The 24,864-nt window shown below is 42.8% G+C and overlaps 2 protein-coding genes across 6 annotated transcripts in view; one reads left to right on the top strand and one right to left on the bottom strand.

Annotated features, from left to right (window-relative positions):
* Positions 1-572: 572 nt before the first annotated feature.
* The window catches only part of Znf512 (zinc finger protein 512), a 42,956-nt gene continuing 18,664 nt past the window's right edge, over positions 573-24,864 (top strand). Inside the window, exons 1-4 of one of the 4 annotated variants that reach the window (XM_038320619.1) lie at positions 578-695; positions 1,226-1,284; positions 23,797-23,981; positions 24,695-24,799. In XM_038320619.1, coding sequence (XP_038176547.1) covers positions 666-695; positions 1,226-1,284; positions 23,797-23,981; positions 24,695-24,799 — 379 coding nt within the window. In that variant the 5' untranslated portion in view covers positions 578-665. Of the gene's footprint in view, positions 696-1,225; positions 1,285-23,793; positions 23,982-24,694; positions 24,800-24,864 lie in introns of all 4 variants that reach the window. The other 3 variants (XM_038320618.1, XM_038320620.1, XM_038320621.1) reach the window with 3 other exon arrangements.
* On the bottom strand, positions 18,990-19,443 carry LOC119808211 (signal recognition particle 19 kDa protein-like). 2 transcript variants are annotated; one of them, XM_038320623.1, is made up of 2 exons: positions 19,305-19,443; positions 18,990-19,232 (listed from the first exon to the last, which is right to left on the bottom strand). In XM_038320623.1, exons 1-2 carry the CDS (start codon positions 19,419-19,421, stop codon positions 18,990-18,992), a joined length of 360 nt encoding a protein of 119 aa, XP_038176551.1. In that variant the 5' UTR covers positions 19,422-19,443. The 2 variants fall into 2 exon arrangements, with proteins under 2 accessions (XP_038176551.1, XP_038176550.1); XM_038320622.1 differs by having other exon boundaries at positions 18,990-19,443.

The raw sequence follows: 24,864 nt of genomic DNA, 5'->3' as shown, positions 1-24,864 counted from the left end.
GAGACCCCATCACAGCCCCAAGAGGAGGCTCCGGCACAGTTCCCCTAAGGAGAGACCCAGACATAGCTGGTCTAAAGAGTTCAAGACTTATTGAACTCTCCTAGGGACCACACCCCAAACCCCCAAAGTTGGGCAAGTTTAAAGGCATAAAGTTAGTAAGAGATCTGCTCCTATTAATTATATCCTGCAAATCTTCACCAAGCTGCCCCTTCCTGCTCAGCCACTGCCTGCACCCTCTGGGAGGGGAGTGAGAATGGGTCCGTAATTTAAGATCAATAAAGGGGTAATTGAACTCTCTTTGCAGCCGTAAGATCACTTGTGGGGTGGGTGGGACTGGATGTGCGAACGCCCGGAGCTCAAGGGTTGGGGTTCACAAGGACCCCTGATATCTTCAGGCTTCGCCCACTTGCTCCAACCTTCCCCCGCCCCGACGGCCTCCCTAAGCGCCCGGCGCGATGGGGGCGGGGTCTCAAAAGAAGCCGACTATGAGTCGTCACGTGACTCTTTCCCCGCTGCAGCCCCCTCGGAAGCGGCTAGGCGGAAGTAGATGTTCAGAACAGGGCTGGTCGCCGCCGAGACCACATCCGGGAGAGGAGAGGAGAGCGGAAGTGGCGTTGGTCTGGCCGGAGCCCTTGGGTGAAATTGTTAGGCGTGGAGGGGGAGTGATGTCTTCCAGACTCGGTGCAGTCACCGCCGTGAGTTTCTTGGTGTGACCATTGTACTTTAGATGTAGAACTGTCGAGCCGAGTACACGCGGTCCCTTGCTTTTGTCCCGTACTCAGAGTTGGTTTTATCAGAGCCCATCGTAGGCCCCACCCTTTTATAGCAGAGCCACTTGCCCCCCTTTTCTTTCCCATTTTTATTTTTGCCTGTTCCCCATCTTCTCGGACTCAGTTCCTCGACAGATTGTAATTAGTTTATATTCCTTCAGCATCCCCAGTGCCTCCCGTTTCTTTATCTTTTTTTTTTCTGCCGTCTCCCTTTTCGAGCCTCCATCGAGAATAGGGCTTCGAGAATGGGGAAAGACGAAAGCTCCGGGATTGTCAACCCTACTTTACATTGTAGAAAAATAGGATGGCACACGTTTCCTAAAAAAGTGTCACCTTCATTCCATTTGAAGTAGTTGCCCGCGAGAGCTTCACAACTAGGCACGAGGGGGATTCATCTCTTTGTGCAAGAGATTCAAAGGTCCCTAGCACTCACTCGTGTGCTTGTGATTTGCTAGACCCCGGGACCCACACCCTTTAAGCAGCAGAGGAGCACCAGGATCGTGGGAGCTAAGAAGTAAGTGAGGTTTTCTGAGGACATTTTTGAAATTGTGTAGACAGTGCTGATAAAGATGTTTTGTGTCTGCACTGTATAGAGCATCCTAGCCACCAGCCAGGTATGGTTTGGGGGCACTTGAGACGTGGCTAGTGCAATCGAAAAGCCGAATTATAAATTTTATTTAATTTTAATTGGCTTAAATTTCAGTAGCTTTCTGTAGCTAATGGCTACTGGATTGGACAGGGTAGGTGTAATCCTAGTGCGGGGAAGGAAAACCTAGCCTGCAATAAAAATGCACATTATAATAAAAATGGAATATGTGATTCAGTTAATGGTGGTCCTGCAACCCCCCCCCTCACATCAAATATGTGTTTATAATTAATTTGATGAACTTGGGAAGGAAAATAAAAGCAGTAAGGAAGCTTTATATTTTCAAGCTACTTAATCGTAACCCAGTTTTATTATTTTGTGTAACGAATGTTCTGAGTTTTTCCGTGGCTAATTCAAAGGGAAAGATTCCTATTAATTTGGCCCTTCCTGGGGAATTCTTTCATTTAGATAACATTTATTCAGTGTCTGCTCTGTGCCAGCTGTGTCGTAGGTCGGGCATGCAGGCTTGGGAAATAGAATAAGATAGGTAAGCATAGCAAGTGTAATAGGAAGAGATGCAGTTTTTGAGGCAGGGTCTCTCTATCTGGAACCTCACTATGCAGCCTAGGGCGGCTGGTAGCCTGCCGTCCTCCTGCATCTGCCTCCTTAGTGCTGGGATTGCATGCCCGTGGCACCGCACAATTGTTTTTGTTTGAGATGGTTTCACTCTGAGGCTTAGACTCTCCAGAACTGACTGTGTAGCCCAGACTGAACTTGAACTTTAGCACTCCCTTGCCCTCAGCCTGCGCTGAGGGCATGAGCTACTTTAGGCCCTACTACTAAATCTTTTTATAATGGAACTTAATATCGCTTTTAAGAAGTATTTCAAGAATAGGTCAAAGAATAATGCAGTTGGCTAGCTAGGAGACCCAAGCCTCCTGTCCCAAGAGAATAGCGTTTGAACAGGTAAGAGAAGTTGATACTAACTAGTTCTGTATCGTTGGCATGGAGGATGGCAGGGGGTGGAGGGTATTACGGGGACATCCTTTAGAGAAGTTAGCGGGAGCTAACTTCATAAGGGCATTATAGCATGCTGATTGTGATTATCCTGGAGGGGAAGGTCTCTTTTGAAGAGATGGATTGAGAGGTGAGTGAAGACTGGTACCATGACAATTATAATAACCTAAGAAAGAAAATGAAACATGGTGTATGATAGAAACGGTATTACGGATATATATGATGGTTGAGGGGGTATAAGAGGGAAGAATATTGGGTGTCTGCAGGTTTCTGTCTTTGACAACAGTTGGATTTGGGTTCATAAACCAAACTGGGAATTTTTGAACAAGAGGTAACATTAGAAGTAAAATGGATTTGGACTTCATTTGAAGAGTTGCTCTAAAATACAGACTTGAGAATTACCTTTGCGAGAAGTAATTGGAAGCATGTTATTTTCCTCCAGAAGATGAGTGTATATTCATAAGCTCGTCTAAGAGTCATGGTAAAAGGAATGTTTCCCAGAGTGTACCTTGGTTTGCCTGGAGAAGATTGCTATGCAGTATGAAGGCAAATGGGCCACCCATTTCTTTCCCAGGATTGGACTCTTGGGAGTACTTACACAACTTTTCAGATTTATTTATCTTATGTATTTGTTGCTTTGCTCATATGGATGTCTGCACAACAGATCTGTGGAGGTCAGAAGAGGCTGGCTGAGCTCCTGGAACTGGAGTTATGGATGATGTTATGTGGGTTATGTTATGTGGGTGCTGGAAGCCAAATCTGGGTCCCCTGCAGGAACAAGCGCTCTTAAACACTGAGGCACGTCTCCAGGAGTACTCAGTCTTAATCATCTTCTTAGGGATTGCAGAGTTTGAGAGCTGATGGCCCGAAGTGAGACATGGGGAATACCAGTCTTTAAAGATAACAGACTAGGAGTCATGGGGAATATCGTAACAGGCTAGGAAGAGATGAGAGAGGATGCTGAGAGGTACCAAAATGCCTTTTTAAAAAATGAATCTAAATATTTGCAACTATAAAAATGGGCTAGAGGCTCTTAAAAATGCTTAATCCAAAAAGTTGAAAATAGGCTAAATTTTTCATTTGTGTGATTAGGAGCTGAGACTCGCCACACTAGTGATAAACTTTAAAGTTACTAATTAGATAGGCATTGCATCTTAACAAAGCATTTTCTTGTTGCAGTGTTAATCATTTGTGGAAGTTTTAGATTAGTATTTTTTTTTAAAGATTATTTAGTAGGTATACAGTGTTCTATCTGCACGTATGCCTGCAGGCTAGCAGAGGGCACCAAATCTCGTTATAGGTGGTTGTGAGCGATATGTTTGTTGGGAATTGAACTCAGGACCTCTGGAAGAGCAGCCAGTGTTCTTAACCTCTGAGCCATCTCTCCAGCCCCTGAGACTTAGATTCATTTCTAATAAATAAAGCTGCACAAAATACTTGAGACCTGTTTTTGTTGAGTCTTTTTTTTTATTATGAATACAATATTTTGTCTGTATTCCTGCAGGCCAGAAGAGGGCACCAGACCTCATTACAGATGGTTGTGAGCCACCATGTGGTTGTTGGGAATTAAACTCAGGACCTTTGGAAGAGCAGGCAATGCTCTTAACCGCTGAGCCATCTCTCCAGCCCCTTGTTGAGTCTTTTAAAAACAAGATAGTAACCTAGGAGAGAGTTTCTTAACCATCCTGACTTAATCTGCCATATATTAATCGTGCTGACCCTGTGAACTATTGATTTTCTCCCATGCTTATGCTTATTCGTGAGACAGAAGATAGAAGTTTCTGGTTCCTCTGTTGATAGAAAAAAAAATCTCCAAAGACTTTTCTAACAGGAATCCCATGGGGTCTGGCTCTTAATGGTCTGTTGGTGATGCAAAGTCTTTATTGAATAGAGATCGCTCCTATTGTTTGGAACGCTGAGTTTCACTTGCAGAGGTCTATCAATTCCCATTACTGAGGTTAATTGGCATACAGTAGATGCATTTGCTTCACGTTTACAGTATGTCCCATTTTGATAATAAGAATGAATCTGTAAAACTGCAATCACAGTGACAGACATTTCTATCCCCCAGTTTTTTAAATTTTAATTTTATGTGTATGAGTGTCTTTCTTGCTTCTATGTCTGTACTACGTGTGTGCCTGGTGCCTGCCAGAGGGCATCAGATCCCTGAAACTAGAGTTACAGACAGTTGTGAGTTGCCACATGGGTGCAGGAATTGAACCTGCATCCTCTGCAAGAGCAGCCAGGGCTCTTAACTGCTAAGACATCTCCCAAATCCCTCCAAAAATTTTTATTTTGTTTTGTTTTTGTTTTTACTTTTTTCCTTTTTGAAACAGGGTTTCTCTGTGTAGTCCTGACTGACCTGGACTCGAGCTGACAGAGATCTGCCTCCTAAATGCTGGGATTAAAGGCAGGTGCCACCTTTATATTAAGATTATTTTTATTACTTTAAATTATGTGTATGCCTTTGTATCTCTGTAGGTGTTTTGCATGTGAGTGCCATGTCCACAGAGGTCAGAGGAGTTGGCTGACCTGGAGCTAGAGTACAGGCAGTTGTGAACCTCCCCGTGTGTGTGCTAGGAACTGAACTTGGGTCCTCCAGAAGAGCAACAAATGCTTTTAACTGTGGAGCCATTTTTCCAGCCCCTCCCAAAAGTTTCTTGTGCTTTCTGCAGTCTGTTCCTCCTTCACTCCTGTCCCTAGGCCAGTGGCTCTCAGTCTGGAGTTCATGACCCTTTGGGGGTCACATATAAGTTATCCTGCATATCAGATTTACATTACAATTCATAGCAGTAGCAAAATAACAGTTATGAAGTAGCAATGAAAATAATTTTATGGCTGGCGGTCACCCAACATGAGGAATGCTATTGAGGGACCACAGCATTAGGAAGGTGAATAACTGTAACTGTACAGTGGTTTGCATGTTCTCCAATTTTGCATAAGTCACATCTCACTCCCTTCATCTTTAAAACATGCTATCTTTGCCAGAACTACAATGTTAAGTTGTAAATAGTCATTCATTGCCAAGTAGAATTCCACTACAGGTACATTACAATTTGCATTGCTCTCTTCCTTTACGGAAATTTGGTTTTGGGGGTTGTTTTTCATTTGGGGAATTATGTAAAGTTGTATAAGATTCATGTGTCAATCTTGTGGAGACAAGTGTTTTGTTTTTGTTCTTTTTTTTCATTTCACTTGGTAAATACCAAAGTAGCATTATCATCCTGTGTTGATTGGATCATATGACAAAATTGTGTTTAATTTTTTATTTAATTTTTATACCATATATTTTGATCATATTTCCCCTCCTCAACTACCAGATCCTTCCCACTTTCATATCCCTCCAACTTCGTGTTCTTTCTTTTCCCCTCTCAAAATAATATAAGAAAATAGGAAAAACAAACAAACAAACAACAAACAAAAAACACGACTTGGCTTCCAAAGTAGTGCATAGGTATGTGTGTGTATATGTATATACATATACGTAAAATGTATATATTAATCTTTGCTAACAGGTGCTTAGGGATGCTCCCGTAATTAGCTTATTGTAAGTGACAGTGGGCATCTTACTCAGCATGCTTATTGACCACTTCATCTTTTTCTGTAAAGAATCCATTTATGTTCTTCACTGATAGTCCCCCCCCCCTTTTTTTGGTATGTCTCCCATTTTGGGTGCTAGAGATCAAACCCAGGCCTGAAACGTACTAGGTTTAAAAAAAATTAAGATGTCTTTTTCTTAAAAAGATTTATTTATTTATTATGTGTGTGTACAGTGTTCTGCCTGCATATCAGAAGAGGGCACCAGATGCCATTATAGATGGTTCTGAGCCACCATGTGGGTGCTGGTTTTACCCTACGTTCCTGGGCTGTCATTCTCAGGTTCTTTTTTTTTTTTTTTTTTTTTTTTTGTTTTTCGAGACAAGGTTTCCCTGTAGTTTCTAGAGCCTGTCCTGGAACTAGCTCTTGTAGACCAGGCTGGCCTCGAACTCAGAGATCCGCCTGCCTCTGCCTCCCGAGTGCTGGGATTAAAGGCGTGCGCCACCACCGCCCGGCCTATTCTCAGGTTCTTGATCCCTTAGTGATGTCAGGCGTGGGGTTTCATCTTGTGGAGTAGGCCTTAAATCAGATGCTGGTTGGTTCCTCCCACAAGCTCTGTGCCACCTTGTAGTCCTAACATGTCTTACAGGCAGGACCCATTGCTAGTCAGAGGGGTTATGGCTGGGCTGGTGTTTATGTTTCTCTTTTTGGTAGTCTGTAGAGAACCTTCCTGTACCACAGACACCAGAACTTCAAAATGGAGGCTCTGTGTAGGCACCAGCTCTGTTTCTCCATGTTTAGTAAATTGTGGAGGTGTTGTCTTCAGCAGTGGGGCCTTCCTTTTAGTTTGTGGAGAGTAACTTACAGTCTTGGCAACAGCCTGGGTTTTGGGGGGAGATTCCCATGGGATCCCTTTGGCCAGCAACTCAGTTATAAGTAACTCAATCATGTTTTTGGAAGCTTCATTGGTGATATATGGCCAGTTGGGACTCTTGTCTTCCTATTTGACAATTGCAGTTAAATCACTTTCATATTTATATTTTAAGAAACTTCTACTGTATTGGGTTTCCGCACTGTCCCTCACAAATAACTTCATATTAGCTGTTTCTCCCTGTGTTCCCTCCTTGGGCCACCTCCTTCCTCCCCTCCCCACTTGACCCTCCCATTCCATCTCCTCACCCCCATCCATCCATAGCTATTCTAATTCACTTTCCTAATGAGATCTAGTCCCGTACTCGCTACCTAGCCTCTGTGGTTCTACAGTTTGTAGCTTGCTTTATCATTGACTTAATGGTTAATGTCCACATACATATAAATGAATACATACCATTTTTCTCTTTCTGGGTCCATGATATCTCACTCAGGATGATTTTTCTAGTTCCATTCATGTACCTGTGAATTTCATGATTTTCAGATTTTTTATGGCTGAGTAGTACTCCATTTTACAAATGTACCATTCTTTATTCAGTCTTCTGTTGAGGGAAATCTAGGTTGTTTCCAGTCCAGTTTCTGGCTATTGTAATTAGAGCAGCAGTGAACATGGTTGAGGAAGTGTCTCTGGGGTAGGATGAAGCATCCTTTGGGTCTATGCCCAGGAGTGTTATAGCTGAATCTTGAGGTAGATTGATTCCCATCTTCCTGAGGTACTGCCATGCTGATTTCCATAGTGGCTGTACAAGTTTGCATTCCCACCGACAGTGAATGAGTGTTCCTCTTATCCCACATCCTCGCCAGCATGACCTGTCAGTTCTTTTTCTGATCTTGGCCATTCTGACAGGTGTAAGATGGAATCTCAGAGTTACTTTGATTTGCTTTTCTCTGATGGCTAAGGATGTTGAATATTTCTTTAAATCTTTCTCAGATTTTTTAGTTCCTCTTTTGAGAATTCTCTGCTTAGATCTGTACCCCATTTTTAAATTGGATTATTTGGTTTTTGATTATTAGCCCTCTATCAGATGGGTTGTTTGGAAAAATCTTTAAGCTGTTGCTTTGTTCATATGGCAGCAACCTGTGCTGTTCAAAGTGAACAGTGTCCTTTGCTGTGCCAAAGCTTCTCAGTTTCATGAGACCCCATTTATTAATTGTTGTTCTTAGTGCCTGAGCTGTTGTTCTTTTCAGGAAGTTGTCTCCTGTGCCAGTGAGTTCAAGGCTCTTCCCCACTTTCTTTTCTATCAGGGTCAGTGTATCTGGTTTTATGTTGAGGTCTTTGATCCATTTGGAGTTAAGTTTTGTGCAAGGTGATGGGTATGAAATCTATTTGGATTTTCCTACATGCAGCCATCTAGTTTGATAAGCGCCATTTGTTGAAGATGCTATCTTTTTTCCAGTGTGTATTTTTGGCTTCTTCATCAAAAATCAGGTGTCCATACGTGTGTGAATTTATGTTTGGGTCTTCAATTAGATTTCATTAATCGACATGTCTGTTTCTGTTATCATACTGTTTTTTATTACTATAGACTTGAAATTGGGGGGGGGGTACCTCCAGCAGTTCTTTTATTGTTCAGGATTGTTTTACTATCCTAGTTGTGTGTGGTGTGTGTGTGTGTGTATGTGTGTGTGTGTGTGTGTGTGTGTGAGAGAGAGAGAGAGAGAGAGAGAGAGAGAGAGAGAGAGAGAGAGAGAGAGAATGTTTCCATATGAAACTGAAAATTGTCCTTTCAACGTCTGTGAAGAATTGTGTTGGAATTTTGAGTCTGTAGATTCCTTTTGGTAGGGTGGCCATTTTTACTTTGGTAATCCTGCTGACCCATGAGCATGGGAGATCTTTCCATCATCTCATAACTTGTTCAATGTCTTAAAGTTTTTATCATGCAAATCTTTCACTTGCTTGGTTAAAGCTACCCTAAGATATTTCATATTATTTGAGGCTATTGTGAAAGGTGTTGCTTCCTGGGTTTCTTTCTCAGTCCATTTGTCATTTGTATATAGGAGGACTACTGATTTTTGTGATTTAATTTTCTATCTCGCTCCTGTGCTGAAAGTGTTTATCAGCTGTAGGAGCCTCCCCATGGAACTTTTAGGTTCATATAATCTGCAAATGACAATACTTTGACTTCTTCCTTTCCAATTTGTACCCCTTCATCTCTTTCAGTTGTCTCATTATTGCTCTAGCTAAGATTTCAAGTACCATATTGAGTAAGTGTGGAGAGAGTGGACAGCCTTGTCTTGTTCCTGATTTTAGTGAAACTACTTTAAGTTCTGTCATTTAAGTTGGCTCTTGGGTTGCTGTAAACAGCCTCTGCTCTATGTGTCTGGTGTCTCTGATCTCTCCAGGACTTTTGTCATGAAGGGTGTTATACTTTGTGAAAGGTCTTTTCTGCATTTAATGAAATGATCTTGTGGTTTTGTCTTTTAGTTTGTTTATAGGGTGGGTTACATTTATTAGTTTATGTATGTTGAATCATCCCTGCATCTGGAATGACGCCTACTTAATGATGGCAAATGATCTTTGATGAATTCTTCAGTTCTCTTGGCAAGTATTTTATGGAATATGCTTGCATCATGTTTGTAAGGGGAATTAGTCTGTAATTCTCTTTGTTGGGTCTTTATGTAGTTTGGTTGTCAGGATAACTGTGGCCTTGTAAAATGAGCTGGGCAATGTTCCTTCTGTTTCTGTTTTTGGAATAATTTGAGGAGTATTAACTCTTTTTTGAAAATCTGGTAGAATTCTGCACTAAAACCACTAGGCCCTGAACTTCTTTTGGTTGGGAGTCTTCCAATTACTGCTTCTGTTTCATTAGGGGTTATAGATCTGTTTAAATTGCTTATCTGATCTTGATTTAACTTTGGTAAGTGGTATATATTGAGAAAATTATCCATTTCTTTTAGATTTTCCAGTTTAGTGGAGTATAGGCTTTTAAAGTATGTCCATATGATTCTCTAGATTTCCTCAGTGTCTGTTGTTATGTCTCTTTTTTAATTTCTAATTTTGTTAATTTGGATATTCTCTCTCTGCCTTTTAGTTAATTTGGATAAAGATTTGTCAATATTACTATTTTCTCAAAAAAACCAACTCTTTATTTCATTGATTCTTTGTATTGTTTTGTTTTTTTTTTTTATTAATTTCAGCCCCAAGTTCGATTATTTCTTATGGTCTTCTCCTTTTGGATGTGGTTTCTTCTTTTTGTTCTAGAGCTTTCAGGCTTGCTGTTGAATTATTAGTATAAGTTCTCTACATTTTTTTTAATCTAGGCAGTTAGTGGTATTACACTAACCCTTAGAATTGCCTTCATTGTGTACCATATCTTTGGGTATATTGTATATTTATTTTCATTGTATTCTAAAAAGTCTTTAATTTCTTTTTCAACTTCTGTCTTGACCAGTTTTTCATTCAGTAGTGAGTTATTAAGTTTCCATGAGTTTGTGAGCTTTCTTGTAAGCTTTGTTGTTTCTGTTGATTTCCTGCTTTGATCTGTGGTGGTCAAAAAAGATGCTCGGTGTTATTTCAGTTGTCTTGTATCTGTGAAGACTTACTTTGTGCCCGAGTACGTAGTCAGTTTTGGAGAAAGTTACATGAGGTACTGAGAAGAAGATATAGTCTTTTATGTCTGGGCAAAAAATGTTCCCTAAATAAATATCTTTTAGATACATTCATTTATCGTGCTATTCAGCTCCAACATTTCTCTGTTTAGTTTGTGACTGGGTGGCTGTCTGTTGGTGGGAGAAGGCACTGAAGTCCCCTTCTGTCAAGGGGTGAGGCTCTGTGTGATTTAAGCTATAGGGCTGGTTCTCTTTTTTGAGTACTCTTGCAGATGGTGCATAGATGTTAAGAACTGCAATGTCCTTTGGATTTTTCCTTTGATGAATATGGTATCTTTCCTCGTCTCTTCTGATTAGTTTTGGTTTGAGGTCTATTTGTTAGGTATTAAAATGGCTACCCCAGTTTGCTTCTTAAGTCCATTTACATAGAATATCCTTTTTCAATCATTTTATCCTGAGGTGATGTCTGTCCTTGATGTTAGGGTGTGTTTCTTGGATGCAGGAGAAAGATCAATCCTGTTTTCTTATCCAATCTGATAGTCTATGTCTTTATATTGGGGAATTGAGACCATTGATGTTGACAGATATTAATGAGCAGTGTTTGTTGACTCCATTATTTTGTTGTTGTGGGCTGTGTGTGTTCCTTCTTTTGATTTGCTTCTTTGGGATTATTTATTCCTTGTGTGTTCTTAGGTTGGAGTTTTTCTTCTAGTGCCTACTATAGGGCTGGATTTGTAAATAAATATTGCTTAAATTTGGTTTTATCATGGAATGTGTTATTTTCTCCATCTATTGTGATTGTAAGTTGCTGGGTATAGTAGTCTGGGCTGATATCTCTGCTCTTAGAGTCTGTAGAACATCTGCCCAGGCCCTTCTGGCTTTTAGAGTTTCAACTGAGAAGTCATGTGTTATTCTAATAGGCCTGCCTTTATATGTTGCTTGGTCTTTTTCCCTTGCAACTTTTGATATTCTTTATTTATTCTTTATGTTTAGTGTTTTGATTATTATGTGCCAGGAAGACTTTCTTTTCCAGTCCAGTCTATTTGGTGTTCTGTGTGTTTTGTGTACCTTGATAGTTAGGGAAATTTTCTTTTTTGATTTTGTTGAAAACATTTTCTGTGCTTTTGACCTGGGCTTCTCCTTCTATTCTATTCCTATTATTCTTAAATTTCGTCTTTTGATAGTGTCCCAGTCTTTTGATAGTGTCCCAGGTTTCCTGGTGGTTTGTGTCAGGATGTTTTTAGATTTAACATTTTCTTTGAGGTGTCCATTTCTTTTGTTATCTCCAGTGCCTGAGTTTCTCTCTTCCATCTCTTGTATTTGTTGGTCAAGCTTGCCTCCGAATTTCCTGTTTGAGTTCCTAAATTTTTCATTTCCACAGTTTAGGTTTCTTTATTGATTCTGTTTCTACTTTCAGGGACTTTCTTGAACTGTTTTATTCATTTCTTCCTGCTGCTTGTGTTTCCATAGATTGAAGGATACACTCACATCCTCTTAGAGATGTGTGTCGTGCCCATAGAGGCTGTCTTCAGGTCTTCATGTCATAGTACTCAGGGCCTGCTGTGGTAAGGAACACATTGTCCTGGCTGTTACTGTGTTTTTACACTGGTCTCTAGGCTTGGGAAGACTGCAATTCTAGGTGTTGATATTTGGTCTTATCTTTGGTTCGTTTCTGTTTTGTTCCTTGGTTTCTTTGCCCTCTCTGGTTCTAGGATTGTGGTAGCTGTGGATGAAATTCTGGGATCCTGCTGGATGTGGCCACACTGGGGTTTCTAGGTTGAATATGTTTCTGGGTATTGGGAGCTGACACTAGGAGGCGCACAGGAGGGAGGAAAGCAGGGTGTTCCACCAGGGTCTGCTTAGCGCCCTGGCCACGGGGGCTGCTGCAGGTGTTCTGCTATAAAGCTGGGGTGAGACTGGGGGATTGGACTTGGAAGTAGTATGGAGGAGAGGCGAGCCTGCCTGTTTCCCTGGCCAGAGTGGCCTGCAGACCTGTTGGAGTTGGGGGCTGGGATAAAGCAGTGAGTGGGGCTGGGTTTAGGAGGAAAGATCTGTGATCCACTGGAGATGTGGGGACAGGGGTGGAGGGAGACTGCAGGTGCTTGCTACGAGCTGGGGATAAGACTGAGGGACTGGTTTTTGAGAAGCTGAAGGAGAGGTGAGGATCTGCAGTCCCTGGTGAGAGTACCGAGCCCTTTGTACTGTGTTTCTTCTTTGTGTATGTGTTGAATTGAGTACAGATGCATGTGCCTGTGTGTGTGCCTATGTAAGCTAACTGTCCAAGGCAGGTGCCTTCCTCCATTGCTCTCCACTTTATTTTTTGAGACAGGGTCTCTCACTAAGCCTGGAGCTCACTGGTGTTTAGACTGGCCAGTGAACTCCTGGGATCCAGTTGACTCCTCCCCTTCTCCAGTACTAGAGTAGTGGGCACATACCTCCACAGATGACTTTTATGTGTATGCTGGGGATTTGAACTCAGGTCCTCAAGCTTGCATAGCAAACGCTTAAGCACTAAGCCAACTTCCAAGACTGCATCTGTGTTTCTCTTTTAAGAATCCCATTTAAAGCCAGGCGGTGATCACACACACCTTTAATCCCAGCAGAGGCAGGTGGATCTCTGTGAGTTCGAGGCCAGCCTGGTCTACAGAGTGAGTTCTAGGACAGCCAGAAATACACAAAGAAACCCTGTCTCAGGAAAGGGAAAGAAGGAAGGAAGGAAGGAAGGAAGGAAGGAAGGAAGGAAGGAAGAAAGGAAGGAGGGAAGGGGGAGGGAAGGGGAAGAAAGAAAGAAAGAGAAAGAAAAGAAAGAAAAGAAAAGAAGAGAAAAGAAAAGAAAAGAAAAGAGAATCCTATTTAAGCCTGCAGGGGCCGTGCAGTGGCACACCCCTTTCATTCCAGTGCTCCGAAAACAGAGATAGGTGGATTTCTATGAGTTTGAGGCCAGCCTGGTCTACAGAGAGAGTTCCAGGACAGCCAGGGCTACATGGAGAAACCATGTCTCAATAAATAAATAAATAAATAAATAAACAAACAAACAAAAAAGAAACCTTTGTCTCCTATGCTTGCAAACATTTTCTTCTTTCATTTAGAGTTTTTTGTTTGTTTTTTGAGATGGGATTTGGCCAGGAATTGGCTATGCAGCCCCCTCAAAACTCATAGATTCAGTGTCTTGTGCATACTAAGGAAGCACTGGGCCAAAGTTCTCAATTTAATGCTCATTAGAGATTCAAGAGTTTTTCTTCAGGTTTGTGCATTAAAATCTTATTTCCTTCTTTGGTTAACTAGCTCTTGTAGACCAGGCTGGCCTCAAACTCACGGAGATCCACCTGCCTCTGCCTCCCGAGTGCTGGAATTAAAGGCGTGCGCCACCACCGCCCTGCATGGTTAAGTTTGCTTTATTTATTTATGTTTTATATACAAGTGCTCTGCATATATTCCTGCGGGCCAGAAGAGGGCACCAGATCTCATAACAGATGGTTGTCAGCCACCATGTGGTTTCCGGGAATTGAACTCAGGACCTGTGGAAGAGCAGCCAGTGCTCTTAACTGCTGAGCCACCTCTCCAGCCCAAGTTTGCTTTTCTTATTAGGAAATCTTTAGCAGAATCCTTTCATCTGTGATTTTGGGTCATCCTGAAGTGAGCAGAGTTTTGTATTCCCTCCCAAGTGCTGTGTTATTTGTACCACGCCCAAGGGTGGATGCAACTTAGTTGCTCACTATATAATATTTCCAGTTTCCTTTATGATATTTCCATCTGTGAATTATTTAGGAGCAGGTTATTAAGTTCCTAGATATTTTAATATTTTTGTGTTTTGTTTTAGAATTCCTTACTGCAAGTTAGTTTAGAATATCCTAACAAGTTAGTTTCTAACTTGATTCTGATATGGTCAAAAAATACATGGTGGCCGGCTTGTGGTGGTGCACGCCTTTAATCCCAGCACTCAAGAGGCAAAGGCAGGTGGATCTCAGTGAGTTTGAGGCTAGCCTGGTCTACAGAGCAAGTTCCAGGACAGCTAGGGCTGTTACATGGAGAAACTCTGTCTCTAAAAATCAAAAACAACAAAAACAACAACAAATACATCTTGATTTCCCTACCTTCATGTGAAGTTTGAGACCTAAAATGTTCTATGACTTTAATTTTTTTCCAGTCTTTCAAGACAAGATTTCTCTGTGTAACAGCCTTGGCTGTCCTGAAATTCTCTGTGTAGACCAGGCTGGCCTCAGACTCACAGAGATCCACCTGCCTCTGCTTCCTGAGTGCTGGGATTAAAGGCATGCACTACCATGTCCCCCCCCCCCCAAATAGTTATAATTTTTTAAGCTTGTGGAATTGCCTGCTTTTCTCTAATTCTGTCAGTTTTTAGTTTGTGTATTTTGAGACTCTATTATTAGATGTTGCAACAGATCATTATGTCTTCTGAATAATTTGACATTTTGTCATTTTGTCTTTTTATATCTGGCAATAAATACTCTTTGTCCTGAAGTCTATTTTATCTGAAATTAAAATAGCCATCACATGTTTGCTGATTGCATAGTACAATTTCATTGATTCAGTGTTTTAAGATTTATTTCCTTGTTTATTTATTTGAGACAGGGTTTCTCTGTAGCTTTGGGGCCTGTCCTGGAACTCGCTGTCCTGTAGACCAGGCTGGCCTCAAACTCACAGAGATCCACCTGTCTCTATCTCCTGAGTGCTGGGATTAAATATATGTGCCACCACCACCCAGCTTATTATATTTAATTACAATATTTAATTGTAATATAATTTAAATTATAAATTTGATTACAATTTATTAATAAATAAATTATTATAAATATAAGTTACGTATTTAATTTTGTGTATGTGTGTGAGTACATGCGTGTGAGTATGGGTACCTGCCAAGAGCAGAGGCAGCAGATCCCTCTGGAGCTGGACTTGTAGGTGGTGGTGAATCACCTGATGTGGGAGCTGGGAACTAAACTCTAGAGGGCAGCACACGCTTTTAAAACCCACGCCATCTCTCCAGGCCCTATTTAATTTTAATCTATGTATTTATGTGTATGGGTTACTGATCATATATCTTTGTAATGAATCTGTTAATTACTAAATTTTAACTGGAATATGTAGACCAACAGGATTTGAATTAATATTAATAGGGCTGGATTTGGGTCTACCCACTTACTCTTTGTTCTCTGTCCTCTGGTTTGTTCCTGTTCTTTTGGGTCAGTTGAATGCTTAGGGTCTCATTTAAACATACGACCATTGGTGGCTGAAGAGATGATTCAGTGACTAAGAGTGCACACTGCTCTATGTAGAGTTCAGTTACCAGCACCCACAACTGCCTCTAACTGCAGCCCTGGGCGAAAGCCAATGACTCTGACTTTCACAGGCACATTGCATTCTCATGTACATCCCACACAGAGGAACACACCCATATGTACAGAACTGAAAATAAATAATCTTTACATTTGCTGCTGTATCAGGAGCTTGGCAAAGGTTCTACAGTAGAAGTTGAATTCATTTCCTCTAAGTATTATAACTCATTTGCATCATTTCATAGTTTATTAGAATTAATATCTGCTCCTTTCTTACATGTAGAGACCTCACAAACACACACATTCCTTCCATATCCTGCCATTTGACTTATGTTGTAGATTTTGGATGTATTCATAAGACTTTATCAAATAATGTTAACGTTTGCTTTATTCATTTTTTAAAAAAATGTTACCCAAGCTGGGCAGTCGTGGGCGCATACCTTTAATCCCAGCACTTGGGGGGCAGAGGCAGGTGGATCTCTGTGAGTTTGAGGCCAGCCTGATCTACAGAATGAGTTCTAGGACAGCCAGGGCTACACAGAGAAACCCTGTCTCAAAAAACAAAAAAAATAAACACCCCCCCCCCCAAATTTACCAAAGCTGTTTGTGCAAGCACACAGTCTCTCCCTCTCTGAGGCAGGGTTTTGCTTATTAGCCTACCTGACCTAAACTTGCCATCCTCCTGCCTCAGTCTTTCAAGTGATGGGAATTCAAGATGTGTACCATCATGTGAGCCTGTCTGTTGCTTTCCTTCTTTCTGTTTTTCACAGACAGGGTCTCACTCTGTAGCCAAGGGTGGACTTGAACTTGAGGCAGTTCTCCTGTCCTCCTCATATGTACTGGGTTATAGGTGTGAGCTAACACATCTGGCTGTCTGCTGCCTCTTCCTTTTCCCTTTCTCCTTCCTCCTCTTTTATTTAATTCATCTATTCTTAGACCATCAAGATAGCCCAGTGGGTAAAAAAGCTAAGCCTATAGACATGAGTTCAATTCCTGGGTATGGCTGAAGGAGGAAACCAACTTTATATATCTATACACTGTTAGCTTTCTCCTTTTTATGTAGTCCAGGACCTAAGCTCAGGAAACAGTATCCCCCTTCTAGGGTTGATCTTCCTATCTCTATTAACCCAGGGAAGAGCACCACTCACAGGCATGCCCAGAGGCTAATCTAATCTAGATAATCCTTCACAAATAGATCAAAACTCTACTCCTTTGTTGTGGGATAATGCTCTTGTACACTGTAAAGATTTGTCATTCATATGGGTTTAATAAAACACTGATTGGCCACTAGCCAGGCAGGAAGTATAGGCAGGGAAAACAGACTACAATTCTGTGAAATGGAAAGGCAGCCACAGTTATCAGCCAGACACAGAGGAAGCAAGATGAGAATGCCTTACTGAGAAAAGGTACCGAGGTCACATGACTAAACATAGATAAGAATTATTGGCTAATTTAAGTTGTAAGAGCTAGTTAATAATAAGCCTGAGCTAATAGGCCAAACAGTTTATAATTAATATAAGCCTCTGTGTGTTTTTTGGGACTGAATGGCTGCGGGACTGGGTGGGACAGAAACTTCTGTCTATACCCCTTGTCAACCTGAAACTCAAACACATCAAATTTATTTTTTATTGGATCTTAATTTTTTTGTGTGTGTATATGTGTATGCATGTGTGGGTGTCAAGGTACATGTGTGGAAGTCAGAGGACAACTTGCAAGAGTCAGTTTTCTCCACTACATGGATCCTGAAAATCAAACTCAGGTAATCAGGGTTGACAGTAGGCACCTTTACCTGTTGAACCATCTTGCTGGCCCCCAAACATCGCTTTTAATCTGCACCTTCTACGATTTGTCTTCATAGATTCATGGCTACCTCATAATGTAAAAATGTATTACATCCAATTTCAAAAGTACTCATGGTCTACCAGTTCCATACAATTTAAAACTTATAATTCCTTCTGACATTCCAGACAGTCTCTTAACTCTGAGCTTCCATGGGATTAAAAACAAATTACATACTTCAAACAAAGTTGTACAAAGTAAACATTCCCAGTCCAAAGAGAAAAATAGGAGCCTAGCAATGGTCAGACCAAGACGAGACTAAAATCCAGCTGGGCAAACACCAAACCCTGCCGCTCTGTGTCCAGCATCTTGGGCTCATGATGGAATCATTTGGGTTCCAGGGGGCTTGAGTGGCCAAGTCCCTCCGGCTGTGCCCTCTGTAGTACACACAGTCTGTAACCTGAGCAAGCTCTGCTCCGTGCCTCTAGCTTCCCTCACAGGAAGTCCTGTGGTCTTGGCATCTTCAGCATCCTGTGGTCTCCATTACTTCACTGCCACAGCTTCATACAGTGGCTGCTCAAGGCTTCCTTTTGGGAAGCCTGACCCTACCGCACATTGCCAACTTCAGGTTAGATCTTCCCACCTGAGTAATTTAACCGGTGTAATCTCTCAGGCTAGTCTGATCTAGATAGTTCCTCATAGGTGTGCCCTCATGGGAGGCTTATGATTCTAGGTCCTGTTGAGTAGTGGGAGGTGGGGCCTGGAGAGATGACTCAGTGGTTAAAAGCAGTGGGTGCTCTTACAGAGAACCTGGGTTCAGTTCCCAGCACCCACATGGCAGCTCACAGCTGTCTGTAATGCCAAGATATCTGACATCCTCACACCTGTATACACGCAGTCAAAACACCAATACAATAAATTAAAAATAAATCTAAAAAAAACTGGGAGTGCTTACAAAAGATGTCTTAGTGATTAAAGTGCTTGCTATGCAAATGTGAGGTATGCAAATTCGATCTCCAGAAACCCTTGGAAAGGTCCAATGAGCTTGGTTGCCTGCCTGTAGTTCCGGCCTCAGAAGGTGGAGGAGACAGGATCTCCAGAGAAGGCTGCCTAAAAGAATAACCATATCAGCTAGCTCTGGGTTTGATTGAGAGGTTCTGCCCCCCCCATGCATGAAGTGGAAAAGCAATTGAGGTCTGTTTCTTTTTTTTTTTTTTTTGTATTTCAAATTTTATTAAACTTATTTGCCTGAAATATATGTTTACAGAGAGGACAAACAGATACAGGATTTCAAGTAACTTATGGGACAGTCATTATCTGTTAAAAATATTCTTTCTTCTACACACAGAATCTTTCCTTTTTACAGTATAAAAGCTAGATGCAAACTTCTGATGTAAACTTATCTCATCGTTAGCTCTGGGGATGAAGATGGGAGACATGTTCACAGTTCAGTTAAACGACACAAAAGCTGTTCCTGCAGACACAGATGCCCATGTCTCAGTAGGACGTGTGCTTTGCGTTCACACCTCACTTCTTCTTCCCTTTCCCCTTTTTACTGCCCTCTCCTTGCTGAAGACTTGGGTCAGCACCTCCTGTTTTTTGTGTCCTTGTTTTTAGCTTGGGTATCATTTCTGCTACATACAGCATCACTGACTTACGTGAGGGGAACTGCACAAGACAGAGGCTGCCATCTTCCTGTTTGAGCTGAACCCGGACTCTGCCTCTGTACTGAATATCACGGTTCCATTCTCTGGAGTACATTTTGTTTTTCTCCAGAAATGCGTTCAGTCCAACTGCCAAGCATACATCCTGAATCTCAGTAGCAGTAGGGTTTTCTACAGCCTTACTTATGGGAATCCGCCTCCCCTCCGCTATGGTCTTCTTATTACTTAAATAAGTGGGGTAGATACAAATAAACCTGTCCTGGTCAGCCAGGGACCGCGCGGTCGCGCAAGCCATCTCCACGGGCGTCCCCACGGCCCCGCCAGCCCGCCAGCCCGAACCCCAGTTCACCAGCCGGCTTGAGGACTGTTTCTTACATCAATTTTGGGCCTCTATATGCATGTACACACATGTGCTCCCACATACATGCAAAAATATGTATACAACATGAGTACACATTTTTTGAAAAAATAAGGAAGACAACCAACATCAGCCTGTAGATCACACACACATGCTTGCACACAAACACCACACACCCACACAAAAAGAAAACACATTTGGAAAAAGAATAAAAATTAGTTAAAGACCCCTTAAAGTTGGTAACATTTATAAATTGAGAGATTCAAGAAGCTTAAACAAAAATCACCCAAAGAAAGGCATAGCTATGTACATCTTAATGAAACTATTAAAGAAAAAATAGAGCATAGCTTCAGAAAAGTTGTATTTTACAGTACAGGGATAGTGACTCATAGGATCTTGCATACCCAATAGAAACCAAGGAAGCCAGAGGGCCATGTGGCACTGTTTTTAAAACCTTGAAGGAGATTTGTCAATTCAGAATTCTAGCTTGAGTGGGTCGTTCCTACAGTGATAAAACATGTTGCAGGGTGGTCGTGTTGCGCGTCTTTAATTCCGGCACTCCTGAGGCAGAGGCATGTGGATCTCTGAGTTCAAGGCCAGCCTGGTCTACAGAATGGGTTCTGGGACAGTTAGGACTACACAGAGAAACCTTGTTTTTTTTGGGGGGGGGGCAGGAATGTGAAGGAAGGCTTCTGGAGAGATGACTGAGCAGTAAAAGCACTTGTTGCTCTTAGCAGAGGACCTGGGTTCAATTCCCAGCCCCACATGATAGCTCACAGCCATCTGTAACTCCAGCCCTCTTCTGGCTCACATAGGTCCCATGAGTCCATTGGTGCACATACATACAAGCAGGCAAAGCATTTGGGCACATGAAATAAAAGCCTAGAAAGTTTGTTGGCATTTTTCTTTATCTTATTGGGGGTGTTCATTTATGGCACTTATGCCAGTGTTAGAGCACAACTTGCAGGCGTTGGGTCTTTTACTGTATGGGTTTTGGGGATCAAACTTAGGCAGCTTGGCTTGGTGGCAAGCACCTCTACCTGCCGAACCCTCTCACTGACTGTTTCTCCATGTTGGCTGCCCCTCCCACCCCAGTACTAGGATGACAGACTGGCAGACATTCTTACTTGGGTGTGGGCACTGAATCAACTGAACCATAGCCCCCACCCCCCCAGCGTGTTCTGCTTTTCCGTTTTTTTGCATTAAGTCTTCCCGTCGACTGCAGTCTGCTCCTGAGCCCATCTAAGAAGGAGTTTTTATTTCAAACACTGCCATTTTTTTTGTTTGTTTGTTTTTCGAGACAGGGTTTCTCTGCAGCTTTTTTAGAGCCTGTCCTAGAACTAGCTCTTGTAGACCAGGCTGGCCTCGAACTCACAGAGATCCGCCTGCCTCTGCCTCCCAAGTGCTGGGATTAAAGGCGTGCGCCACCACCTCCCGACTTCAGTTTCAGTTTGCTATTAAGGTTTGTCTGTCTTGTCCCACTTGTAGATAGACCGCACAGTCGCTCTCAGACTTCTGTTTCACGTCTGTTCCGCGCTCCAGGCTGTTCTTCATTGATTGGTTCAGTGCTCCAGGCTGTTCTCCATTGATTGGTTCAGCGCTCCAGGCTGTTCTTCATTGGTTGGTTTACTCCAGCCTGTTCTTCATTGATTGGTTCAGTGCTCCAGGCAGTTCTTCATTTGTAGGTTTACTCCAGGCTGTTCTTCATTGATTGGTTCACTCGGTTCGAGTCTTATGTCAGATTTCAGTCTTTTGCCAGGCTGATTTGAATATGTCTCCTTCTTCACATACATAGCTCAGGCTAAACTGTCACTTCTACGATTGTATACACAGAACTGCACAGAACTGCGCGGTCACATTTTCTTTCTCCTCTCCAGAGTTTCCCTACACTCTGGGCCAGCTTCCTGTGGTCTCAAGATGAACTTGGTATTGTTGTAGTCTGATGTGGAGGGAGCTCCCCTGTGGCAGAGCCATAGACCATCTACAGGAAGGTGACAGCACATGGGTCACTTCTCCCTGTTTCCAACTCCCCTGTGCAGCCCACCCACTTTTGTTTAACACACACTTGAGAGTTTATTGTTGTAATCAGCTCATTCTGCCACACCTACCAGGACGGACCTGCTCTGTAGCGCACCTACCGGGACTGACAGCTCTGTAGCGCACCTACCAGGACCGACCTGCTCTTTAGCGCACCTCCCGGGACTGACCGCTTTATACAAAATTATGATAATTTATAATATTGGCCCTCATTCAGAAAGCTGATATTTGTTCCCCCCATCTTTTAGAATACTGACACCCTTCTATTATTTTACTCTGTCTTCTTCCCAAAAGAAACCCCTTCCTCTCAGAAGAAACCATGGAAGCAAAATATGTTTGTCCTTATTTATGAATTTCTTAAAATTAGATCTGCTTTATATATATTTGTTTTTCATTTATTGAGATACCCTTGTAAGAGAGGTGCTGTTCTGTCTCCTTTTGTATTTGGCAGTATCCCCTTAGTGCAGTTAAGTCAGCTGACAACTGTGATTTCCAGAGCTGTCACATTTAAAATCGTTTCCTCCCCATCCCTCCTCTCCCTCCCTCCTCCACCCCATATCTCCCTTCTCTCAACACCCCACTTCCCCTCCCTCCCCTCTCCTTTCTGACTGAGTCTGGTTATGTAGTCTAGGCTGACTTCCTGCCTCAGCTTCCCAGTTGCTGGGGTTGTAACCCTTTGCCTCAGGCTGAATTTACCGATTCTGATGAAGCGAGCTGGCTTGTCTTTGATTACTCTTTACCCCATGGACCATCTTTCATGCAATAGCCAGGGTGATCTTTCTAAGTCATGGGTCTGAAGCTGGCCGCATAGCTATGAACTAGCACAAGAAGGTCCTAGAGGTCTCTGGGCACACTCCGAAGACTGCTGTGTTGTTATATTGAATGACCTAGAAGGATATGTAACACTTTGCAGTTTCTCAGTAATTTTTCTTTCTCTTCTTCTCAGTGATTTTTTTTTCCTTTTTGGCAATTCTTCTTCCTCCTCTTCTTCTCCCTCCTCCTCCTCCTCCTCCTTCCCCCTCTCTCTCCCCCTCTCTCTCCCTCCCTCTCTCTCTCCCCCCTCTCTCTCTCCCTCTCTCCCTCTCTCCCTCTTCCTCTCTCTCTCCCTCTCTCTCTCTCTCTCTCTCCCTCCCTCTCTCTCTCTCTCTCTCTCCCTTTCTCTCTCTCTCTCTCTCTCTCTCCTTCTCTCCCTCTCTCCCTCTCTCCCTCTCTCCCTCTCTTTCTCCCTCTCTCTCTCTCCCTCTCTCTCTCTCTCCCTCCCCCCCCTCTCCCTCCCCCCCATCTCTCTCTCTCAGAGAGGGTATGTGTGTGTGTTGGGGGGGGGTTTCTCTTTGTAAACTGACTGTCCTGGAACTCATTCTGTAGACCAAGCTGGCCTCAAACTCAGAGATCCGCCTGCCTCTGCCCCATAAGCGCTGGGATTAAAGCATGCACCACATGGGATTAAAGCATGCCTATCTCAGTAATTTTTCTTTTCTTTCTTCCCCCGCAACCCCCGAAACAGGGTTTCTCTGTTTAGCTCTGGAATGTGCTCTGTAGACCAGGCTGGCCTCAAACTCACAGAGATCCACCTGTCTCTGCCTCCCGAGTGCTGGGATTAAAGGCGTGCATCACACTGTCAGGCTCAATAATTTTTATTTATGACCAGTTTGACTGAGAAATCTGAATCCAGATATTTACCAGGATTCTCTGGTCAGCATTGCTTTTAAGCTGTGAAAGCTAATGGTTGTGTTGCATAAGTAGGACAGAGCCCCATATCAGTGCTGGGAAGGGAGGCTGAGGGGGAGGATGGTTCACATTAGAATCCACAGACCGTTCTTTTCCTCTGTGTTGAGAAGCCTTTTGATTGTGATCCTTCTATCAGAGGGACCGGGCAGATTGGATACGTGTGGCTGTACATCCAAGGGGCATTTGAGCGGTCACATTGTATCCTATCTTCTTGCTTGCTGTCTTTTCTCAGATTGGTCTGGGAAGGCATGCCTTCCTGGGCTGCAGAGGAGCCACTGGTGTTGCCTGCTTACTCTGTCGGACTGCACTGAGAGTAAGAAGAATTGTGTATGCTGTGTTAAGTTGACTTGTAACTGTTAGGATATTATGCCATATAGTGTTTTTTTTGTGTGTGTATTTTGTTTTTTATTTTTTGTCAACAAAGCAAAAGCCACTCGAGTTTTGCACAGGTTATTAACTGGGTTGTATTGTTACAATATAAGAAACATTACTAGGAGATTTCTCCGGCCTCTCCCTGTGGTACAATATCTTTGCATTGTGTCAGTAGCAGGACCCAGTGCTCCATCAAGGACAACAGCTTCCAGTACACTATCCCTCATGATGACTCCCTGAGTGGCTCATCATCCGCCTCCTCGTGTGAACCCGTGAGTGATTTCCCAGCATCCTTCCGAAAATCTACCTACTGGATGAAGATGAGAAGAATCAAGCCTGCTGCCAGTTCACCAGTTGAAGGTATGTATCCATTGCAGATTCTTGGTTCTAAGACAGGAACATGTGCGGGATTGTTTCACTGCCACAGGATTGTCATTAGTGATTAGACGCCATTTTGTTTGAGACAGGCTTTTACCATATAGCTCAGATTGGCTTCAAATAGTGTCTAGCTCAAGCTAGCATCAAATTTATTATGATCCTCCTGCATCAGCCTCCAGAGTCTCTGACTTACACTACAACCAACTTGATTAGACAGATGCTGAGGAGTGGGGCTGTCATGCACTGTTAACTTTGTGACTAGAGTGTGCTTCTACCAATCCTGCTTACTATCAACCTTCCTCTTTATGGGATTGCGACCCATTTCACCTTCTTTTGCTTAATCTTCTATTTTCCTCTACTTTCGAGGATGTGGGGGCTGGGTGGTAGAGTGTCATGGTAGTGTATGCCAAGGGTCGCCATCAGTGATTCATGGCCATCTCTGTTTAGCTCTGCTTCTGTAGCCCTCGTTCATAGTTGGGAGAGGCGAGTTTTATAGGCCCTTAAGCCTAAGGAAGAGTGGTTGGGTTCTGAGGGGAGACAGTCTAAAAGGAAGAGGGAGCCTCTCACACCAGGGCCCCGAGGCTGTTCTGAGAGGGTGTGTTTGCTGGCGACCCATGCCTTTGGTGGCATTGTGATAAGGTTTTGAAGGCCAGCCCAAGTGTTCACTTATAGACTTTTGTTGTGCGGTGTGTCAGGCACAGGTGCAAAGGAAAAGGAAAAGGCCAAAGGAAAAAGGAAAATCAAGCAGGAAGAAGATGAAGACTATCGCGAGCTTCCTCAAAAGAAGCACAAGCTCTATGGTAGGGCCCTATGCTGTCTGTCTGTCCTTCCCTGGGAGACTGAGCGACATCCTTTAAGGCCTGAG

The sequence above is a fragment of the Arvicola amphibius genome, chromosome 2 (assembly GCF_903992535.2).
Source record: "Arvicola amphibius chromosome 2, mArvAmp1.2, whole genome shotgun sequence".
NCBI classification, from domain to species: Eukaryota; Metazoa; Chordata; class Mammalia; order Rodentia; family Cricetidae; genus Arvicola; species Arvicola amphibius.
The sequence above is the reverse complement of the archived record's forward strand: the minus strand, read 5'-3'. Positions and strand labels throughout refer to the sequence as shown.

Coding starts and splice junctions, on each gene's coding strand:
- LOC119808211 (XM_038320622.1), bottom strand. CDS start 19,421: ATGGCTTGCGCGACCGCGCGGTCCCTGGCTGACCAGGACAGGTTTATT.